The sequence below is a fragment of the Periophthalmus magnuspinnatus genome, chromosome 20 (assembly GCF_009829125.3).
Source record: "Periophthalmus magnuspinnatus isolate fPerMag1 chromosome 20, fPerMag1.2.pri, whole genome shotgun sequence".
NCBI classification, from domain to species: domain Eukaryota; kingdom Metazoa; phylum Chordata; class Actinopteri; order Gobiiformes; family Gobiidae; genus Periophthalmus; species Periophthalmus magnuspinnatus.
Genome location: NC_047145.1, coordinates 14,136,552 through 14,155,017, shown reverse-complemented (window position 1 = coordinate 14,155,017; position 18,466 = coordinate 14,136,552). Strand labels below are relative to the sequence as shown.

General features: G+C 38.1%; 3 protein-coding genes across 4 annotated transcripts in view; 1 reads left to right on the top strand and 2 right to left on the bottom strand.

Annotated features, from left to right (window-relative positions):
- Nucleotides 1-12,600, top strand: part of plxdc2b (plexin domain containing 2b) — a 71,993-nt gene extending 59,393 nt beyond the window's left edge. The window contains exons 8-14 of one of the 2 annotated variants that reach the window (XM_033985669.2): nt 263-358; nt 521-602; nt 3,894-3,954; nt 4,027-4,156; nt 7,945-7,983; nt 9,800-9,966; nt 11,359-12,600. In XM_033985669.2, coding sequence (XP_033841560.1) covers nt 263-358; nt 521-602; nt 3,894-3,954; nt 4,027-4,156; nt 7,945-7,983; nt 9,800-9,966; nt 11,359-11,478 — 695 coding nt within the window. In that variant the 3' untranslated portion in view covers nt 11,479-12,600. The remainder of the gene's footprint in view (nt 1-262; nt 359-520; nt 603-3,893; nt 3,955-4,026; nt 4,157-7,944; nt 7,984-9,799; nt 9,967-11,358) is intronic. The other variant, XM_055229962.1, reaches the window with a different exon arrangement.
- On the bottom strand, nt 12,590-16,122 carry LOC117388184 (GTPase IMAP family member 9). The gene is made up of 3 exons (XM_033985673.2): nt 15,962-16,122; nt 14,861-15,628; nt 12,590-14,772 (listed from the first exon to the last, which is right to left on the bottom strand). The coding sequence occupies exons 1-3, from the start codon at nt 15,990-15,992 to the stop codon at nt 14,768-14,770; spliced, it is 804 nt and encodes a 267-aa protein (XP_033841564.1). The 5' UTR covers nt 15,993-16,122; the 3' UTR covers nt 12,590-14,767.
- Nucleotides 16,123-16,397: 275 nt separating this feature from the next.
- Nucleotides 16,398-18,441, bottom strand: chmp4c (charged multivesicular body protein 4C). The gene is made up of 5 exons (XM_033985676.2): nt 18,040-18,441; nt 17,515-17,692; nt 17,322-17,430; nt 17,119-17,236; nt 16,398-16,865 (listed from the first exon to the last, which is right to left on the bottom strand). Exons 1-5 carry the CDS (start codon nt 18,254-18,256, stop codon nt 16,804-16,806), a joined length of 684 nt encoding a protein of 227 aa, XP_033841567.1. The 5' UTR covers nt 18,257-18,441; the 3' UTR covers nt 16,398-16,803.
- Nucleotides 18,442-18,466: the final 25 nt, after the last annotated feature.

Below are 18,466 nucleotides of genomic sequence, written 5' to 3'. Positions count from 1 at the left end.
GCGCTCCATCTTTTTCCAACTGATGACTCAAGAACCCCATTCTTGCGCTGATTGATATCCCCTCCCTGGAGAAACAACCACTGTCCACTGCCAAATTGTTTACTGACACTGCACATCGAGACAAAGAGAGAAATAAAGTGTTTCCAACGCACAGTCTGACCTGAATCTACTCTTAACCTCTTTCTCTTCAAGGACTTCCTGTTCTAGTTGGTGGAAAATTTGTCATCAAGTTTGTCAGCTTTCAAAACTTTTTTTCCCACAGATGTGAGACGGCGAACCATTTACGAGTACCATCGCGTGGAGCTGACCAAAACAAGAATCACGAATTCTACAGCTGTGGAAATTCTGCCTCTGCCCAGTAAGATTTGACCATATTTGACCACCTGCTGTAATTACATGCTTTTCTAATTGTCATGTGTGAAGGCCCTTTAAGCCTCACAGGAACTCCGCTGTTTGTCAAAGAGGTCAGCCCGGGTGTAAATTGTGCGTCTGACCTTTTGTGACCTTTCTCTTTTTGCAGCGTGTCTGCAGTTCACCAGCTGCAGCTCGTGCATCTCATCGCAAATCAACTTCAACTGTAGCTGGTGCTATAGACTCAACAGGTTGGTCATCTTTAAGTCCTAACACACTTAAACAAAAGCATTAGTTTAAAATATTTACTTCTTATTGTGACTTACCTGAGGCTTTCTGAGATAGAAGATGCATGAAGGGCGCCTATATAAAACATTTGACTGCTAGTTTTGGAGGAATTAATACATATTACAGAATTAAGCAGGCATATTGTAATGTAATGTAGTGTAGAGTGAAAGTTGTTTATAATACTCTTCATTTCATTATGACACAGGGTTGGACTAGATCAATTGAGTGCATTTATATTCACACGAGTATCCCGTTTATGTGGCTTATTCTGGTTTTGGCTGAGAGCAGCACAGACAGCCACAGAAATAAATATGGTGCTAAATGATGGCTTTATTGTACAATGGGCTGCAATATTTTATTTATGAATATATGTAATAATAGGTTTTAAAGCCCTGGTAGACGTTTGAATCATTTTTCGAAAGTTTTGGCTGTTACTGTATTTGTTACTTCCGTTTGCACGTGCTCAGTATGGTCCACATGCCACAGTATCCTGGATATTATAGTAATATCCCAGTGAGTGTATTCTGGTTTCTCATAGCCTAGATACTGACTTATTCAGGATAATAAATCAGGATACTGTGTATACATGGACAGAATACTCAGAAAACCTGATCATAAGCGGGATACTCAAGCACATGTAAACACACTCAAATAAATATTACATTCTGATTATAAAACCACTAAAATCATAATAATGTAGAATTTGTTTTCCATTTTTTTCTCCCCGTTTTTCCACATCTTTTTGACATCTCGCCTGCTTTCAGTATTCACCTGTACAAAGACTCAAAGCACATAAAGTTCTAATTTTCGTCCACAGTCGTGTGTATTCTGAGTGCTGCTCTCTCATTAGTCTGCTTATAATTGGACTCCTAACTGCGTTAATATCTGCGTGTTCAGCCTCACTTTGGCTTCAGCCACTCTTTGAAACAGCAGAGAGCACACGTTACACACACTAATTAAAACTGTGGTGGCCTGTTGGCTCCAGGGTTAATGAAGGGCGGATGACATTTTAAGAGAGCAGCCCTGGTGAACTTCCCTGGCTGTGGAGTGATAAGGGGCAAGGGGGCAACACGTTCTCATACTCAAGTTATTGACTGAGTCTGGAGCTAATGTGTTCAGCCGCTACTAAATCGGGTTAATAAAGCATGACATATATCCCACTGTGAACCTGGACTGGCAATGGTTTACAAGTTCTAAGGCTAAGGTGCTCTAGTTCAGGGATATATCTTGGTTTTTCATTGAGATGTGGCTTACATTGACTATTAGAATCAATTAAATGCATATATACTTGCAAAGCAGAATGACTCTATCTCACAATAATAAAAGTCATAAAACATGGACTCAAATAGGCATCTTCTAATTCCGGTGTTAATGTTTTATCCTGCAAGTCACAATGTTTGCACATCTCACCATGAAAAAATACTGTAATATAACTATACTATACTTTCACTGACCCCTTGTGGCCAGAGATAGTATCTTTGGCCTCAACTTGCAATTGTTGTTATGAAGCTGAGTAAATATTCAAGTGTCTGGATCACTTTCAGTTATGTAAACCAACAAGGCAACCAATCAACAAATCTGTACTTCCAAATGACAGTGAAAGTAATTATAGAGTGATATTTTCCATTTTGGCTTGCTTACAATGACAAACCTCGTCCTGTGGCTCATTGATTTACATGGCAACTGGCAGAGAGGAGTGTCACTGAGGGAAAAAACAACTCAAAACACAAGCTCTCCATGGGGACAGGTTAGAATAGACCTAATGTAAAATGGCGTCTCGTTCTGCTTCTCATTTCTGGGGCTGAGCGACGCTGTGCAGAAAAAGAGAGAGGGGGATTAAGCTGAAGAATCTGTCTCGCCTGATCGAACTGATGAGGCTGTGGTATTTTTCAGGAAATAAAGGCACAAGGATGATTAGAAAGCAGCAAAAAAATGGCCATTATATAAATCCATTACCATAACAATATGCAGGAGAATAAGAGGTCTGATGGTCTTAGATGTTCACAATTGTTAAAGATGCATTAGGTAATTTTTCTAGTGGGGGTGCATGACCATCTGTCTCCATGGAGGTGTTTTTGATTTGGCTGTAGTATTCCACAGTATGGCATTAAACATATTTATTTCCATGGAGGAAAGGCTAATTTACAAGTCCAATTTATGAAGAAGGAACCCCAATCGCAGGTATTTAAGGTTCAAGGTATTTATGTTGTGTAATTGAATAAATCCATACTGTGGGACATTCTGGTCAAAGCAGTAATATCTCCATGGAAACAAAAGTTACACAATGCACTTTTATAGTAAGCTTTGGGATTCGGTTGAGGCTGCTTTGAGCGGTGTTGCTCAGACTTGTTGGATAGACCAGGTGTAGATGTTTACTCTTATGTTTGCTGTCGGGCATGTTCACAAAGTTATGTTTTTCCATTTATAGCCAGACAACCCCATTGCTACTGGCTTGATTACTGTCTGGCCTTTGGGTTTAGTACTATGTCATTCAAATTCCCATGACTTGATAAACAGTTTGACATAACTGTGGAAAGTTTATTTTTTTTATGTTCAGATTACTGTTTAATAAGGTACAGCTGGTTAAATCATCCCAACTAAAAACCCACTTTGCAACAGCCACAGATAACCACTCAGAAATAATAGAAAGATGTTTTTTCTAAGAAGTATTTGAAATGTCTGCAGGAGGCAGCTTGATGAGAGGTTGCTTAATTGTGTGGATTACTTGATTAAAACAAATTGGCTCTGCATGCCACTTGAACAGTTTGGAGTAGCGGACAATTAATTTCAAAATCGTGTCCATAATTTGTTTTGTGAAAATTCTCCTCATGTTACCGTGGGTTCAGGCACTTCAGCTTTCAGCCACTGTGTAAAAAAATACATGAATGAAGTTGAAATTATAATGTTTTGTTTCTTGCTCTTGTATATTGATTAAAAATGGTCGTGCTGGTGCATGGCTTATGTAGACTGGGTTGAACCTTGTATAGGCACTTACTGCCAATAGTAAGGAAAGCTCGAATAATACCATAGAGAGATCACAAGATCATTCTTACAATATGCATGGATGACATATAAAACAATTTCAGACATGTTTTTGATGAGGGAACAACGTTAAAGTTTGTTTACTCTGACTGTCATCGAGAATGTGAATAATTCCTTGAGAACTATATTGCTTCTGATAATACTAATATTTGCTTTGAACTAATGAGATGTGTGATGTGTAATTCATTAACAGATGCTTTTGTCTCTATTAGATGCTCCAGTGGCTTTGACCGACACCGGCAGGACTGGGTGGACAACAGCTGCCCGGACGAGGTCAGAAGGAGACACTACTATACTAAAATTATATAACATGACTATAACAATGGCTTAAATGTCCATGTTTAGACTAAGGACAAGATGTGCGACCTCATGGACACCACCAGCCTCTACCCCTTTACTACCTCGAAAACCTCCAGAAGTAAAGACGGGGACATAGCCTCCACCTCTTACCCGCCCACCAGTGTCCCAACTGAAGGTAAGAACTGGAGCGTTGCATTGCACAAAACACCACACAACTCCTATTAAACGGTAATGGATGCATGCCACCAGAAGATGATAATGAAATGCATTTACTGGAAACTCTCTATACTAGTATTGATGAGCACCTTTTTATAAGACATTTTTGGCATACGCATAAACAGATAGGAGTGTTCCAAGTGAGGTCAAAGAATCAGTGATTAAAACTATGGAGATTGAATCAGGGCTATGATGTCTCCAATATATATCCACGCAATCTCTTTTTCTATAAAGCTTTATCTATAAAACTGAATTTATTATCACAGAAATACTTGTAAAACAAAGCAAAGCAAAGCAAATCATCTGAAACTCTACTGTAACTTGTTTTACTCAAAAATATTCAGCTAGGATATTGTTTAAGTAAAGGTAAAAAAAAACAAACAAGATAATATATAAAGGTACAAAAACTGACTCATACTGTAGCCCTACATTCTTACTATTATTTGATACTTTGTAAAGGAGTGTGGAGGCGACTGCATCAGAATGCTCTAACAACACAATACTTTTTGGATTGCCAAATTACAGGCCACATGCTTTAACCTTAACCCTTAACAAAGACATTGATTTATCCATGTTCCTTTAGCCCTGCTTCGTATTATAGTTGCCATCCTGATCAAGTACACAAGCATAAGTGCCTTTCTGACATTTCTATTCTATCTGATTCTTTGGATCCTCTGGTCTTATCTATGAACTTTAAACAACAATGTGTTGGCCATTTATTGTTTTGTACATGGGTAATGTTTAGATCATAATTCTGCTCTTCCAAAGTGTTTTATGATGCATATAGTTTTATTATGATGTTTTTCTTTTTGTGTACAATTAGGCTTGTCCTGTGTCATCATGTGACTGTTGTCACTATTAATACCACCAGTTACTTAGTGCTCACTATTATTTGCCCTTTATACTTGACCATATAAAGGTCTAAACAAGTTGGTATGTTGCAGCTTGGCTCTGCTGGTCACATCCTACCTTTATTACGCACTTTTGTAACCCACATGAAAAGTATCACCTTACATTTGATTTTCTTGTCCAGTTGTTTTCTCAAGGAAATCTGATGCACGGTTGATTAAATTATGCTTAAATGTTTGCATATGATCCTTGAAAGACATATTTTGTACTAAGGCTGATTATCTCTGAAAATCGGTATAAACATAACACTGAAAAGACCATAATAGTTTATTTGTTTATGTAGTAAGAATATAAAGCAGGAAAACACAACTCACCACTATGACCTTGCTCTGTTTGTTTAGATCCTTATTTTTCCAATGTGCAAAGACAATGTTTATCTCTTCCACATTACAGGCTTACCGTCCCAGTGTCCTTAGGGTGGCTCTGTTTTTGATCTTGCAGTTAAACATACAGTATTGAGAGCATGATCCTGAGCTCCAGCAGGAGGCTAACCCCAATGATACAGCAGCATAATCTCACAGTTATCTAATGCAAATCCTTGGTAGAAGAAACAGACTGACTTTGTGCTGATGAGGGAAAAGAGCATGTGACCTCCAAAGTGTGTTTACTTCTTGCATTTATTCCTTCAATTATTTTATTACACCAGAATTAGACCTAAATTGTTTTGACCATTGGGATGTACAGTTAAACAAATACACTTTCAAGCTTTATAGGCTCCACATGTGTTAATCTTGTACTTGTCATCTTTTGCATGTTATGTGTGAGAAAGGTGAATGTAGAGCGCTAATGGACAACCAATCATCCCGGTCGCCACTCTCCTGTTAAAACCGGTATCTAACTCAATTTGTGGTGACATGAAAACATACAGCATTCCAGGGACTACAAACATAACCTTATTATGGATTAATTTACTGCAGGCTTTTAGCGCCATGTGTGACATGTTTGTCATAGCATTAGGAAGTGTGTGTGCACATAGAAGAGATTAGAATAGCCATAACTTGCATTCAAAGTAGAAGATGTAAAGCTACTTCAACCCCACTTTTTTGATACACTCAAATATAGCAAAATGTAACAACATGTTACATAATAAAAGTCACGTTTAGAAAATTCTGTTGCAGTTAACAAAACAGATGATATTTGGGGTAATCATAGTTCTGGCTCTCACTGCCAGCTCAGTCCTTGTTATCTTGGCCTGCGTCATCAGAGGCATAACACTCCCTACAAAAGAAGAATAGCCAGACTGGACTGTACTAGACTGGAATGGACATGTCTCCAGGTCCTAGGTCCCATACTGATCTCCATCATCATGCCTCTTCTCCTGAACTTTTGGGCTACTAAAATTCATTCTGCAACACTTATCAAATTAAAAGTTAGCCATGTGAGCAGAATATTAGATTTAACATTCACTATAAACTGCAGTATTTCAAACAAATTACAATTCACTTTAATTTAGTTTGAAAGTGACTTTCTTTGCGAGCAAACTATAATGAATTTCTTGCCAGTTTACAATGTAGTTGTCTAGTATAGCCTTTAATGTAATGTGAGACAGTCTACATACTCACTGATACAATTTTGTGTTGTTTTCTGTTCTTAGAAGCCCACATGTCCATGTTGTACTAAGGTGGTGTCTGCATTCTTCCTCTTTAATCATCTTGTGAGGGCTAAGTTTAAACAGTCTTTATGTCCACTCAAAGGTCTCGACTGTCGGCTAAAACAAAGGCGGATGCAGTAAGCTCAGGGAGGTGTGCGCTCCAGCTGCGACACAAAACTCGCCCGCTACTAACCCTTCAGATCACACCGGGGCGTGGCGACAGGAATAACAAATACAATATGTGTGTTCATATTCTTGGGGTCAAAAGGTCAAGCGGCGGTATTTGTTGTTAAGTTGACACTAAAAACTTGAATGTTCTGACACGCACTACAGATTGTTTTCTCTGTCATTTCAGCTGCAGGGGTCTAAGGTCAGACTAAAGTGTGTGTGGGGTATGAGAATATCACAAATGTGCAGCTGGACAAGACACGAAGCAATGCTAATGTGTACAGGGTAGAGAGCCTCTTTGATCTTTATACCCTCAATAGCTGAATATGAAATCCCTTAGAGAGCAAAAACATGGCCATCCATGTATACGATACACTGCTACTTGTTTTCCCCAAGCAGCTATAATGATTCATATTCATAACCATAATGCTTTTGTGGAACCGGAAAATCCCAGCTGGTGCTTACTGTACTATATCCCATTTACTGATGCTTTTCAGGCGTAAAAATATATAGGCTTTCATAACAAAAATTGGAATGGACTTTTCAGTGCAATATTTCTTCAAGGGCCTGCACACAATTTGAATAATGTATATGTGTGTGTGTGTGTGTGTGTGTGTGTGTGTGTGTGGGGGTGTGTGTGGGGGTGTGTGGGGGTGTGTGTGTGTGTGTGTGTGTGTGTTTGTGGGGTGTGTGTGTGTGGGTGTGTGGGGGTGGGGGTGTGTGTGTGTGTGTGTGTGTGTGTGTGTGTGTGTGGGTGTGGGTATGTGCGTGCATGTGTGTGTGTGTAGATTTTTGCTGGAGAAGTGGGTCATTGTGCTTTTCCATGCTTTCTATGGGTAACCCCCAGTACACTGTACCCCAGACTGCTCCTATGTGCTAAATTATGTATGATATCCCAGACATTTATTTTTAATCTGGTTAAGTGAGGCAAATTTCACTTTGAGAGCAAGATACATAGGCCACTGAAATGTGTGCACTGAAATGTGTGTAATCTCACTGGGAATTGTTTTTGAGATGAAAACCTAAAAATGAAATACAGATGTTTGTGTTTTTGTTAATCTTTGTTGTTTACTTAACAGATGATACCAAGATTGCTTTACATCTCAGAGACAACCAAGGTAAGTGGTTCAGGGGTCACAAACTCTGTTCCAAATCCACTGGAGTGTACTTCATTTTAAAATCCACAAATGGGCCAAAATTTTTATTTTAAATTTGGATACTGTCGATATATGGATAGACATCATCTAATGTAAATTAAACATATCTTATGCTTGTTATGTTTCAGAATATTTACAATGCTGTAACTAAATCAAATTAAGACAAAACACTATCTGAAATATTAGCTGGACATGTCCACACCTTTGTGAGTTATGAAAGTCCCTGACAACTGCCGTGTCGCCCTTTATATTAATGGCTGATACAAACAATTGTTACATGTTGGCCATCAGCTGCCACTTAGAACAACTGGACAAAAATGGAGCAAAGCATATTTCATCTTCTGTAAAATAGGATATTGATATTGTTGTCTATTGCATTATTTTAATAGCCAAACGATAAATGTGATATTACATCTGTGAATAGGTAACAGGTTTCACATTAGTGTCTTTGAATCATAACTCCTACTCTAAACTGTATCTATTTTGAGAGGCCACACTGCAAATTTATCTTGTCCATCTTGTGAAGAAAATGATCCAGCTCTGTCAGATTTTGATCACACATTGGGTGCTTGATTGCTGCCTTGTACATGGCATGCTGTATTTCTAATCCCAATCAGGTCTGATTTTAGCACACTTGTCAAATAAGCAGCTAATACTAAATTGTTTAATGATCCAAGAATATTTCACAGCCTTATTCATTAGATATTTTTTATTTTAGTTGGTTTTTCGCTGTACAAGGTCTTCTCTGCAGTAGCAAGAATATACGTAGCAGCTTTGTGAATAACCCTTCACTATCTATCAATCTCCAGCTTACTTTTTTCATTAGTCACTGTGCACATCCATTTGTCCTGTGAGAGACCTGCTGCGGTCATCTGTTATAGCTGTATCACTAATGCCCAAAACATCTCTTAGGAGCTCCCATTTGCTGTTTTCCAAAAAGGTTTTCCTATTTTGTACTGGGTTAGCTTGACCCTCTAGAGATATAAAATACATCATTATTTATGGCATAGATATCTGGTTAATTGACACAAGACTTAACAAGCAACATTTCAAAGAACATTATTACCAGACATGACCTTGTACCATCAACTGTTTATTTTGTTTTGTAATTACTTAGTGGGAGCAGACGTTCAATACAAATAAATTATGTAGTAAACTTTACACAGTATTTTTAAATATTGAGAAAGTAATGTGAATTGGTCATCAGCAAATAGTTATGGTCTATTCTTTCTCCTAACAAATTGCAGGTGAAACGCCTTAGATTCTCATGTTGCATTCATTATAGAAATGAAATCCGGAGATCCTGCTGGTTAAGGACACTCATATCCCCTGATATCGCTTCAAAGACTGTTCCAAACACCTGCTGTTTCACTATGAATCTCTTCAAAGGGCTAGCTGAAGGGCAAATTAAAGTTACAGTTGGCGCTATCAAGGCTGAAAGCAATACTGGCTATTTCAGTATACTCCCTCTTTTTTGCCTCTAAAAGCACCTCTCTGTCTGCCCCAAAAAAGCACATAAGATAATCTACCAGGCTATAATTTAGTACATTATTTTACTGAAGGGAAAACTCTAGAAATAATTATGCAGGATGAGCTCCAGCTATAGGCAGGTAATGGCATTACAATAACATTGAACAACAATTTTTTAACACTATCTTTTAAAACATGAGACATATTTATATGAAATCTATTTAGCAATTAAGCAAAATATGAAAGGTAAAAATCTGTGAATTACATATCAAATGGTACTGATCAGGCTCCTATCTTTCTTCTGTAGCAGTTCCAGCGGAGAACACAGTGGACAGGAGCCCTGGCACACACCCCCAGCACACAGGCCTAATTCTGGGCATCCTCCTGGTGTCTCTCATCATGGTGGTGGGAGTTCTGGTTACTGTGTACATCTACCATCACCCCATGTCTGCAGCCAGTCTCTTCCTCATTGAGGTTTGTATCACAAAAGCATGTTAAGTATGTGTTTGTGTGTATGTATTTAATGGATACACAAGGATTGACAAAGATTTCATCCAAAGACAGACATTAACCAAATCTTAACTACAGCTGGAAAATGATCTATTTCTAATAAGATATTTCTAAACTAAAACAGCTGTATACCTCCTCTCCTGAAGACTATAAGAGTTACACCAGTCGGTGTAAAACAAACTGTCTGTATAGAACCGTGTCTCTGGACAGAGCTCAGTGCATTTTATTCTCCAGTTTCTGCCTCATAAATATGTATTATGATTTTCAGAGTGGGTGATGAAACTGCACCTCTGTGCTTGGTAATGAATGAATGTGAAACCCCAGAGGAGGAGCTGTTTGAAGCATTGTGCTCCAAAAGGTGTAAACATGTTTTAAATAAGGACAGGAGAGTTGGTTACAAGGTCAAAGAAGGAGCGAAGGTCTGTCTCATCATCCTCTTGGCACACCGCACGCTGAATTAAACAAGAAATGCTGTCTTGTTTACATTTTACTGCCAAGGTCTGGGAATATTAAAAGTTTTATATAAGCAAGGCCATTACAGTGAGTATAAATAGCTTAAGAGACATTTGCATATAAAGGCAACAGATAAGGGCAAAAGCAGTTCCCAAACACTGGTTCCCAAACTGTTGATCTGCTTAAAATGAGTTTAGCATATATGAAGTCTAAATATTTTTTTCATTAATTACATTTGTTCTGCAAGTGCCACAAATCTGTAATAATCTACATTTTGGAAATCATTATTTTGGAGCAAATATATTTATGATTTATATTATCTATTATCTGCTGCACTGGTAATTTACCTGATTTTGTATACGTTGTCCCTGCATCCCCTTTCCTGTAAGTGCATCATGAGGTTGTCCTTGCTGTCAGTCACACAGACTCCAGAGACAATGGTTCTCCTTTGTCTAATGACATCAGTGCCATCCTCAATCACTGGAAGCTCCTGGATGTTGTCTGTCTTTCTTAGTCTTCTCGAATTCCTCTTAAATGAGAAAACTAGATGTCGTTTCAATCAATACAATGTGAAGACTTGATTTACTAATATAGAGGTTGTCAGACTTCAGTATGACTCCATCTGGTGGTATTCTTGTATATTTCGTATTTACGGTTAGGGCTTGTACTTGTTTTGGACCTGGTTTACACCTAGTTTAATCTTGGTTTTATCCAGGTCCTATTTTATTCAGTTAAGACCTGGTTTTGTCAAAGTTCAGTATAGCCCTGGTGGAACCTTGTCAAGCCAAATAATTTATTATGTGTTTTAGAATTAGTGTTGGAAAAACACTACACCAGTATATCATTTGTTACATTTTACCATGCATGTTTGAATCCTCATAATGTGATCCTTTCCTTTGATAGAGACGTCCAAGCAAGTGGCCAGCCATGAAGTTCCGCCGTGGTTCGGGACATCCAGCCTACGCGGAGGTGGAGCCTGTGGGCCAGGAAAAGGAAGGGTTCATTGAATCAGAGCAGTGCTGAGAAACATCAATTAAAAAAAACAAACAAACTCCAAAATGTTCACCTGCTCCTGCCAACAAGGCTTTGAACCCTCCTGACCAGACGACTTGTCCCTTAGTGCTGTGTGCAGGTTGATTCCACACGTGACATTTGGGATATTGGATATGGTGATGGGCAATACCGGAGAGTGAGAAAAAACATTGTTGATTGGACTAGAGTCACTGACGTCAGCAAGTGATTTGTTGCCATTGACGACAGGGCAAATGCTCCCTGAGGATAGGAGCTGGGGCAATTTTACAGTATATATTTTCAGAACAATACCTGAACAGAAATGCTCACTATATTGTCAGTGGGGTATACAGTATATGCCTTTGTATATGTCAGGTTTGTTTTTATTTTTTTATTTTTAGGGTTGGCACATGTTTCTGTATAGACCAGACTGTGGTGGCTGTTCCCATTGACTTTTCCACGGAAGCATTGCCACATTATGTAGAGCTCTTTTCCTGTCACTACAGCTGGGAATATGCTCAGCAATCACTCTGTTAAGTGATTTTTTTTCTATAAAAATATAAGTAGTTTTTTTTTTTTTTATTGTTTTGGGTGATGGGCACACGCTATCTACTTTTACATAACTACTGTGCCATGTTGTCCATCGTTTTGCACAATTATTTGTCCATGCACATTTTATTTTTTTCATTTGACACGTGTTACTATTGCAGATTGACAAGACAGGCGCTTGTGAGTGTATGTGGATTATATTTTCTATAGTGTACATGACGTGTGGGAGAGGGCAGTGGTGACCTGGTGTCCTTATTACTGGTGCATTTCTTCGAGCTGGCTCTGCACAGTCGGTCCCTTTGACACACTGGTTGGCTTCGGTTTGGTGTGGTTGACAGTATGGATATTCGATTACTATTATTCTTTTCTATGTTGATAATTTAATTCATTGCAGTTAAATTGCAGGTTGTGTACATACCAAGTCCTAAACATTTGCAGATTCAGGTAACTCATGGCAAGCCTCTGTTATTTCACAGTTGAATACAAGACATTTTATTCCGTATGAGTGGCCTTTGTTTTGCTACTTTTTTGCTTAAATGTGAAATGTACAATTGTCATATACAAATACAATTTTCAGTATCTCTTCAGAAATACATTTTTATTTTTTACAGTCAATATTCAGCAGTCATTACGAGAAATCAAATGTGCAATGATACCCATTCGCTTTTCAGAAAATAATTTTATAATTTACTAATGAATACAGTCTGCTGCTTATCTCCTTCATCTCAAGACCAAAGAATATTCAGTACGTTAGCAAGATGAAAGATGTACCTCAACTGCAGATCCTCAGACCACGACAATTTCAATCAATTAACCATTTCTAATACAATTCATTTTCATCATATTATCATAATGCTATTAAAATACACATTTGCTCATGTTCAGATTAGCTAGAACCTTAACACGCAAAGTAATTCACAACAAAATCAACAAAAAGATTCAGAACATATAGTACATATGGGTTGTTTTACAGCAAAATTACTCATGACATGTTTTCATTGCCATAACATCTCTCCAAGTCTAAAGAAAAGAATCATCTGTTTTTGATGTGCACTTGTCACCTGTAACTGCAAGAGTGTGTTTGTTCACCAGGTAATGTGACAGAGAGGTTTTGTATCAGCTTAAACATAAAAGATCAAATACGGTTTATTTCTTTGTTTCTCTCAAAGGACATGCTGGCATTTGAATTGACTCAAAAACAAAGGTTCTGGTTTACTCATATGACATTTCTCCAGAGCACAAAGCAGGTGTCCAAATCTCACAATATCACACATCTGTAATTTGTGTAATTGTTTTGATTACTTTGGAAATAATAAATATGTTCTTTAAAGCAAAGTGTTGTTTTTGGTAGAAGTAGGTGATGATTTTTTATTTTATTTTATTTTATGCTTTTAACCTTTAGCAACATGTTAAGGACCATTCATATTTATAATGTTGGCCTGGGTGTGGTGGGATTGGGTGGGGTGGGGTGGGGTTGTACTGCCAAATAAATATGTCACCCGTAGACACGTTTACCATGGGCTGAAAAGAGTGTTAATTATGTTTGCATGTAGCAATTACCCCCTTTATATCATGGTAATAAATATAATGGAACGCAAGGTCAAGAGAACTTCCAACGCTGTTTTGGACATGGCCTCTTACTGCCATCTGGAGGAGAAAACACATAATTGCACAATCCAGGAAGAAATAAAAACGTCAGTGCGCGCCACGCCTTTTGTCCAGGAATGACCTTTCCCTTCCTCAAGTTTCCCCTGAGTTATTTCCTGAAGTGATACAATATTTATAAGAAGTCTTACATTATAAATGTTTATTTATTGAAATTGCTTGATTTAAATACACAATGACTGTTGTGTATTACGGTTTATAATAACATGGGAAAAGCAGCCAGAGACATGAGCCTCACAAACAAAGCACTTACGTGGAACAAAGAACAAGGCCCTGTCCATAACAGCTGTAACTAACAGGAGTATCGCTGAGAGAAGAGACAGTGTGACAGTAGTATATATATCTTTAGAGCATACAGTACAAACACAAATGTCTTGTACACCGTGATTACCATTAACAGAGAAGACTACTGTATATATTACTATATTATTGCTTGTTGTGTCATTAACTAAATAGAAGTAACTTTATTTAATCTGTGTATAGTTTAAGGTTTTCCTAATTTGAACAAGTTTGCAGTACAATACAGTCACAAGATGGATTTGTCTTTTGAAAGGTTGTTTTTATATGATACAATTACATTATTAATTATTAATTACATTAAAGTATGCAGCTACAGCTAGGGCAGGAGCTAAAATGACAACATACACACTATACATTATACCATTTTAATGGTAATATACATTTAAAAAAGAAAGGTTTGGTCATTAAAATTGAAACTACTAAATACATTTTACAGTTTACAGCACTGTAGTAACAATGTTCTAGTGCATCTTTCCTGAACAATAGACTTCATAGGAGTGTTCTACTGTTAAAAATGGTAATGTCTGTCAACATAACAGCTTGCGCTTTTTAATTATCATTCATACAAGTCAGTAACTGATATAGATAATTGCTTAATTAACTCCCATTGTTTCTGTTTGCATGTATGCACACACACATATTACCAAATTAAAATGTTTGATTAAAAATAAATAGTCACACAGTTTTTTTTTTACATTCTTAGCATTTCAGTAACAACCATTTTGAAAAATAGATCATCTTTACCATCAGAGAGGAGAGTTTCTCATGTACTGTCACAGGTATCAGGTTAATCTGAAACCAGAAGAGGCAGGTCCATTATTAATAAAGGTCTCTTTGTAATGACAAAGAGAATATAGACAGTCTTAAAATATGTACTCACTTGAAACTGGTTCCACTTCCATCGCTTTTGACAGCGACAGCCCAGAGTTTTGTTTGGGCCGTGCCCCAAGCTCTCTGACATCTCTATCCTGGTTCTGATTGTCATTTTGTGGTTTCTTTTCCTCTACCTTTTCCTGTGGGACAAAATGCCCCCCTTCTTCAGCCACCAACTTTTCCACTCTCTCCATTAAGCGTCCCACCTGAGGGTGCTCTCCAAATACACAGTTATTAATGACAAAGTACCTCCGCTTGCACTTCTCCAGCACCCACAGAAGATCCTCGCCCTCTCTTCGAATGTAGCGATCTACAGAAATCTTCCTTAAAAGTTCCACCCAGGGGAACACCACTATTGTGTGTTTCCAGACATTTTCACCAAAAAGACTGACGTGTTCCTCAATGCGGGACCGGTCCACGTCTGTGAACATTCCCACTGGAATGACCAGGAGGAAGGCATGAGGACCAGGGGGACAGAGAGTGGCCCCTTTTACTAGTTCCTGTTTATAGGAGGGTGGTGTGTCCTGTGCAGAGAACCAGCCCGGGGTGTCCACTACAGTTACCTGTCGCCCCTTTACCTCTGTCTGTCTCTTCACACAAAACTCTGCAGCACGCTCCAATCGAAAGTCCTCTCTGCCCAGGATGGTGTTTCCTGTCAGGCTCTTCCCGGGCCACCTCCAGCCCAGCACCACCAGACGGATCTCATCCAAGTGGGGCACAGGTGCTGCAGCTGCACTGTCCTGTTTGGTCTCCACTGTGACGTCAGTGGCAACGTCTGATAGGACAGAAAATTACAATCACAAATTAGCAACAAAATATAAGTAAAATAGAAAGTATACTTAATAATACAGTCTTAAGGTGTCATTACACATATAATTATTCTCGAAGCATTATTCAATACATTTTCTAAGTAACTTTTTTTCCCTGACTTTAAAAGTTATTCCATTTTATCTTAAAGATGTAATACGTGTAAACATGACAAACGTGCCACATCTCACATCCCGGTTCACAGAGTAATGGCCTATCTCCAGCTAAAATAGCTACTACGTTAATAGGCGCGCGAACTCTTTGTGTGTAAATGTGCCAAACAAAGATCGTGTTCACTCACCTTTAGTCTCAGCGGGGCTGCTAGAGTCCATGACCGAGTTTACCCGACTATGTGGACTTTGTTCAAAAGGTGATCCAGAGAAGGATAGAAGTTTGCCTTTTTGTCGAACTTCCTGTACTTTTTGACAGATGCGTCAGTCATTAGTCACACTCGTAACAACTGCGGTACTTCCGGTGTTCCAAAATAAAATGAGCTCAATCGAAAAAGTCGGAGCATACCGGTAATTTATTATATCTATTAACCATTATTATTCTTATTATTTGTAGTAGTAGCAGCAGTAGTAGATCTGTGTTGTGTAAATAACAGTATGGTGGTTGAAATGGTGAATAAGATCTAAATATAAATTGGTTGCTTTTGTAAAATTGTAAAATATTGAGATTTTATGGGCAATGCATTTTGCTGTATTTTTTCTATTTGAATGACAGACTAATAAGGTGAATGTTCAGTAATCTTTTTATTGTTTACACAGACAGGCACAGATCAGCACCTTCATGCACCAAAGTTAATATTTAATTACAATAATTATATACAGTATAATCCAATGCCAATGATCATTATGGCATAGAAAACATAACTCTACATGTATACAATGTATCAAATGTATTTACAGGTCTACCAAAACATAGCATCTTGCCACCTTGCATTTCAAAAATAGTGCAATTTGATCAATGAAAACAGAAGAAGAAGCTGCAAAACCAACCAACTTTGTATTTATAATTCCTTCAAATTCCTTCACTTAAAACCTTATTTTGTATTATATTACACACACTGTGTCATCTAAAAGTTCCAGATACAGGTTTGTAGTAAAAACAAAAGTTTGTCAAGCATTCTATATACATGCATTAGGTTCCCCATGATGCCAGCATGCGCATATCGTCTTCATCTTCAACCTTTCTTCTGGATGCTGCAATACAAAAAAAAAAAAAAAAATGTTATTTAAAAAACTAAAATATTGCAAGATAGCTTTGCACATATTTATTTATTCTTAATACTCCCAAGTTTTTCATCACTTTACCAAATAATGAATTGTGATCATAGAACAAACCAAGAAATAGATGTAACAAATGCATTTTAAAACCCTTTTGTGATAATTTATTCATTCTAGTAGGGTCCAGTCATGTCTAATCATATTTGTACCAGATCAAAATTTTACTTACATGTACGCTGGCCAGGTCGCACTGAAGGTAGTTTAGATGCAGGAACACTGGGTAGGTCGCCCATCGTGTCCTCTAGTTCCTCCTCCTCAAGCTCAGCCAACTCTGCAAGTAGCTCGTCCTAAAACCAGATCAGTTTATGTGTTTAGTGCACGACAACAGGCATGATAAATCAGATTTGTTCACAGGATAGAAATAACACAAACCTCATCAAATTGTTCTCCGATAGGTCCAGAAATGGCCTCACTGATCTCCCTGGCGAGGTCCTGTTGCTCTCCAATATCTAACATCATGTCCTCGATATTGTTAACGTCCCTAAAATCAATATAGTTTAAGCGTCAGAAATGAAAGCGTTTTCAGAGTATTATTTTTCCCCATAATGTGTTCCAATCATCTTACAAACTCTCATGGACTTTCTTCATAGCCTTTGCAGCATAGCCCATATTTTTGAGGACTTCTGTGTTGGTATGTGAATTCTCCAGTGCTTCTCTCTGAAACTCAATAGTTGACAAGGTGCCATCTATCTGTGTAAGTTGCTGCTCGTACCTCTTCTTCCTCTTCAGAGCTTGTAAAGCAGCTAAGAACACAAACAAACAGCTTACAGGCAAGTCCACAATTTACCATCTTTCCTCTCTGCAGGCCTATCACTGCAACCTGGGTTAGGCATTCACAAACAATGGTCCCTCCCAAAACAGGTACATACTTTTAGGTTCACATGATTCACTGTATTGTGCGTAGCCATATTTCAGGTTTATTATTCATATATGGTAAGACTAATTATGGCTAATTATGAAGCAGACAAAATAAGACAAAATAAGTCAAAACAAAATGTCATTTAAACTTCAGCAATGATTAGATTCATTAGCCTATATGAAATTGGACATTAGGCAGGAAAAAAACAGGTTTGGAATCAGATAAACTTACCCCGTTTGTTTTTGGTGCCATGTTTCTTTGCTGTTGCTATTTCCTGCTGTATCCTTTGTTCCAGGTAGGCTTGTTTCTTTGTCAGCATGTCCTCCGTTTCCCTGAGTTTGTGGATAGCCTCTTGGGGAGAAGGACCTCCCCGTGACCCATGTTTGGACTTAGAGCTCGATGAATTTGAACTTGAACTCCCCTTGAAAAGTTTGGAAATCTTGCTCATTTTGGCAGCTTCTGTAGGCCTATTTTACAGCAAATCCTTCTAACAACCTTTCAGGTATGGACAGTCGTCCGCACCTGTGTCTATAAGCAGGTGAGTGGAGACTGCAGAATTTCCAGCTTAACAACTTTATTGTGGTTCCGTTCAAACCAGCCAGTGAAAGCCTCGCCACACCTTTCCCTGTTACCTCAATGACGTCGTCACCTGAAACTG

What these genes read in the sequence shown, in the direction of transcription:
- chmp4c (XM_033985676.2), bottom strand. Translation starts at nt 18,256, where the DNA reads ATGAGCAAGATTTCCAAACTTTTCAAGGGGAGTTCAAGTTCAAATTCA. An exon ending in TGGCACCAAAAACAAACGGG is followed by an intron (nt 17,693 to 18,039) that starts GTAAGTTTATCT and finishes TTGTGTTCTTAG; the next exon opens with CTGCTTTACAAGCTCTGAAG. An exon ending in AAGAAAGTCCATGAGAGTTT is followed by an intron (nt 17,431 to 17,514) that starts GTAAGATGATTG and finishes TATTGATTTTAG; the next exon opens with GGACGTTAACAATATCGAGG.
- LOC117388184 (XM_033985673.2), bottom strand. Translation starts at nt 15,992, where the DNA reads ATGGACTCTAGCAGCCCCGCTGAGACTAAAG. An exon ending in CAGCCCCGCTGAGACTAAAG is followed by an intron (nt 15,629 to 15,961) that starts GTGAGTGAACAC and finishes CTGTCCTATCAG; the next exon opens with ACGTTGCCACTGACGTCACA.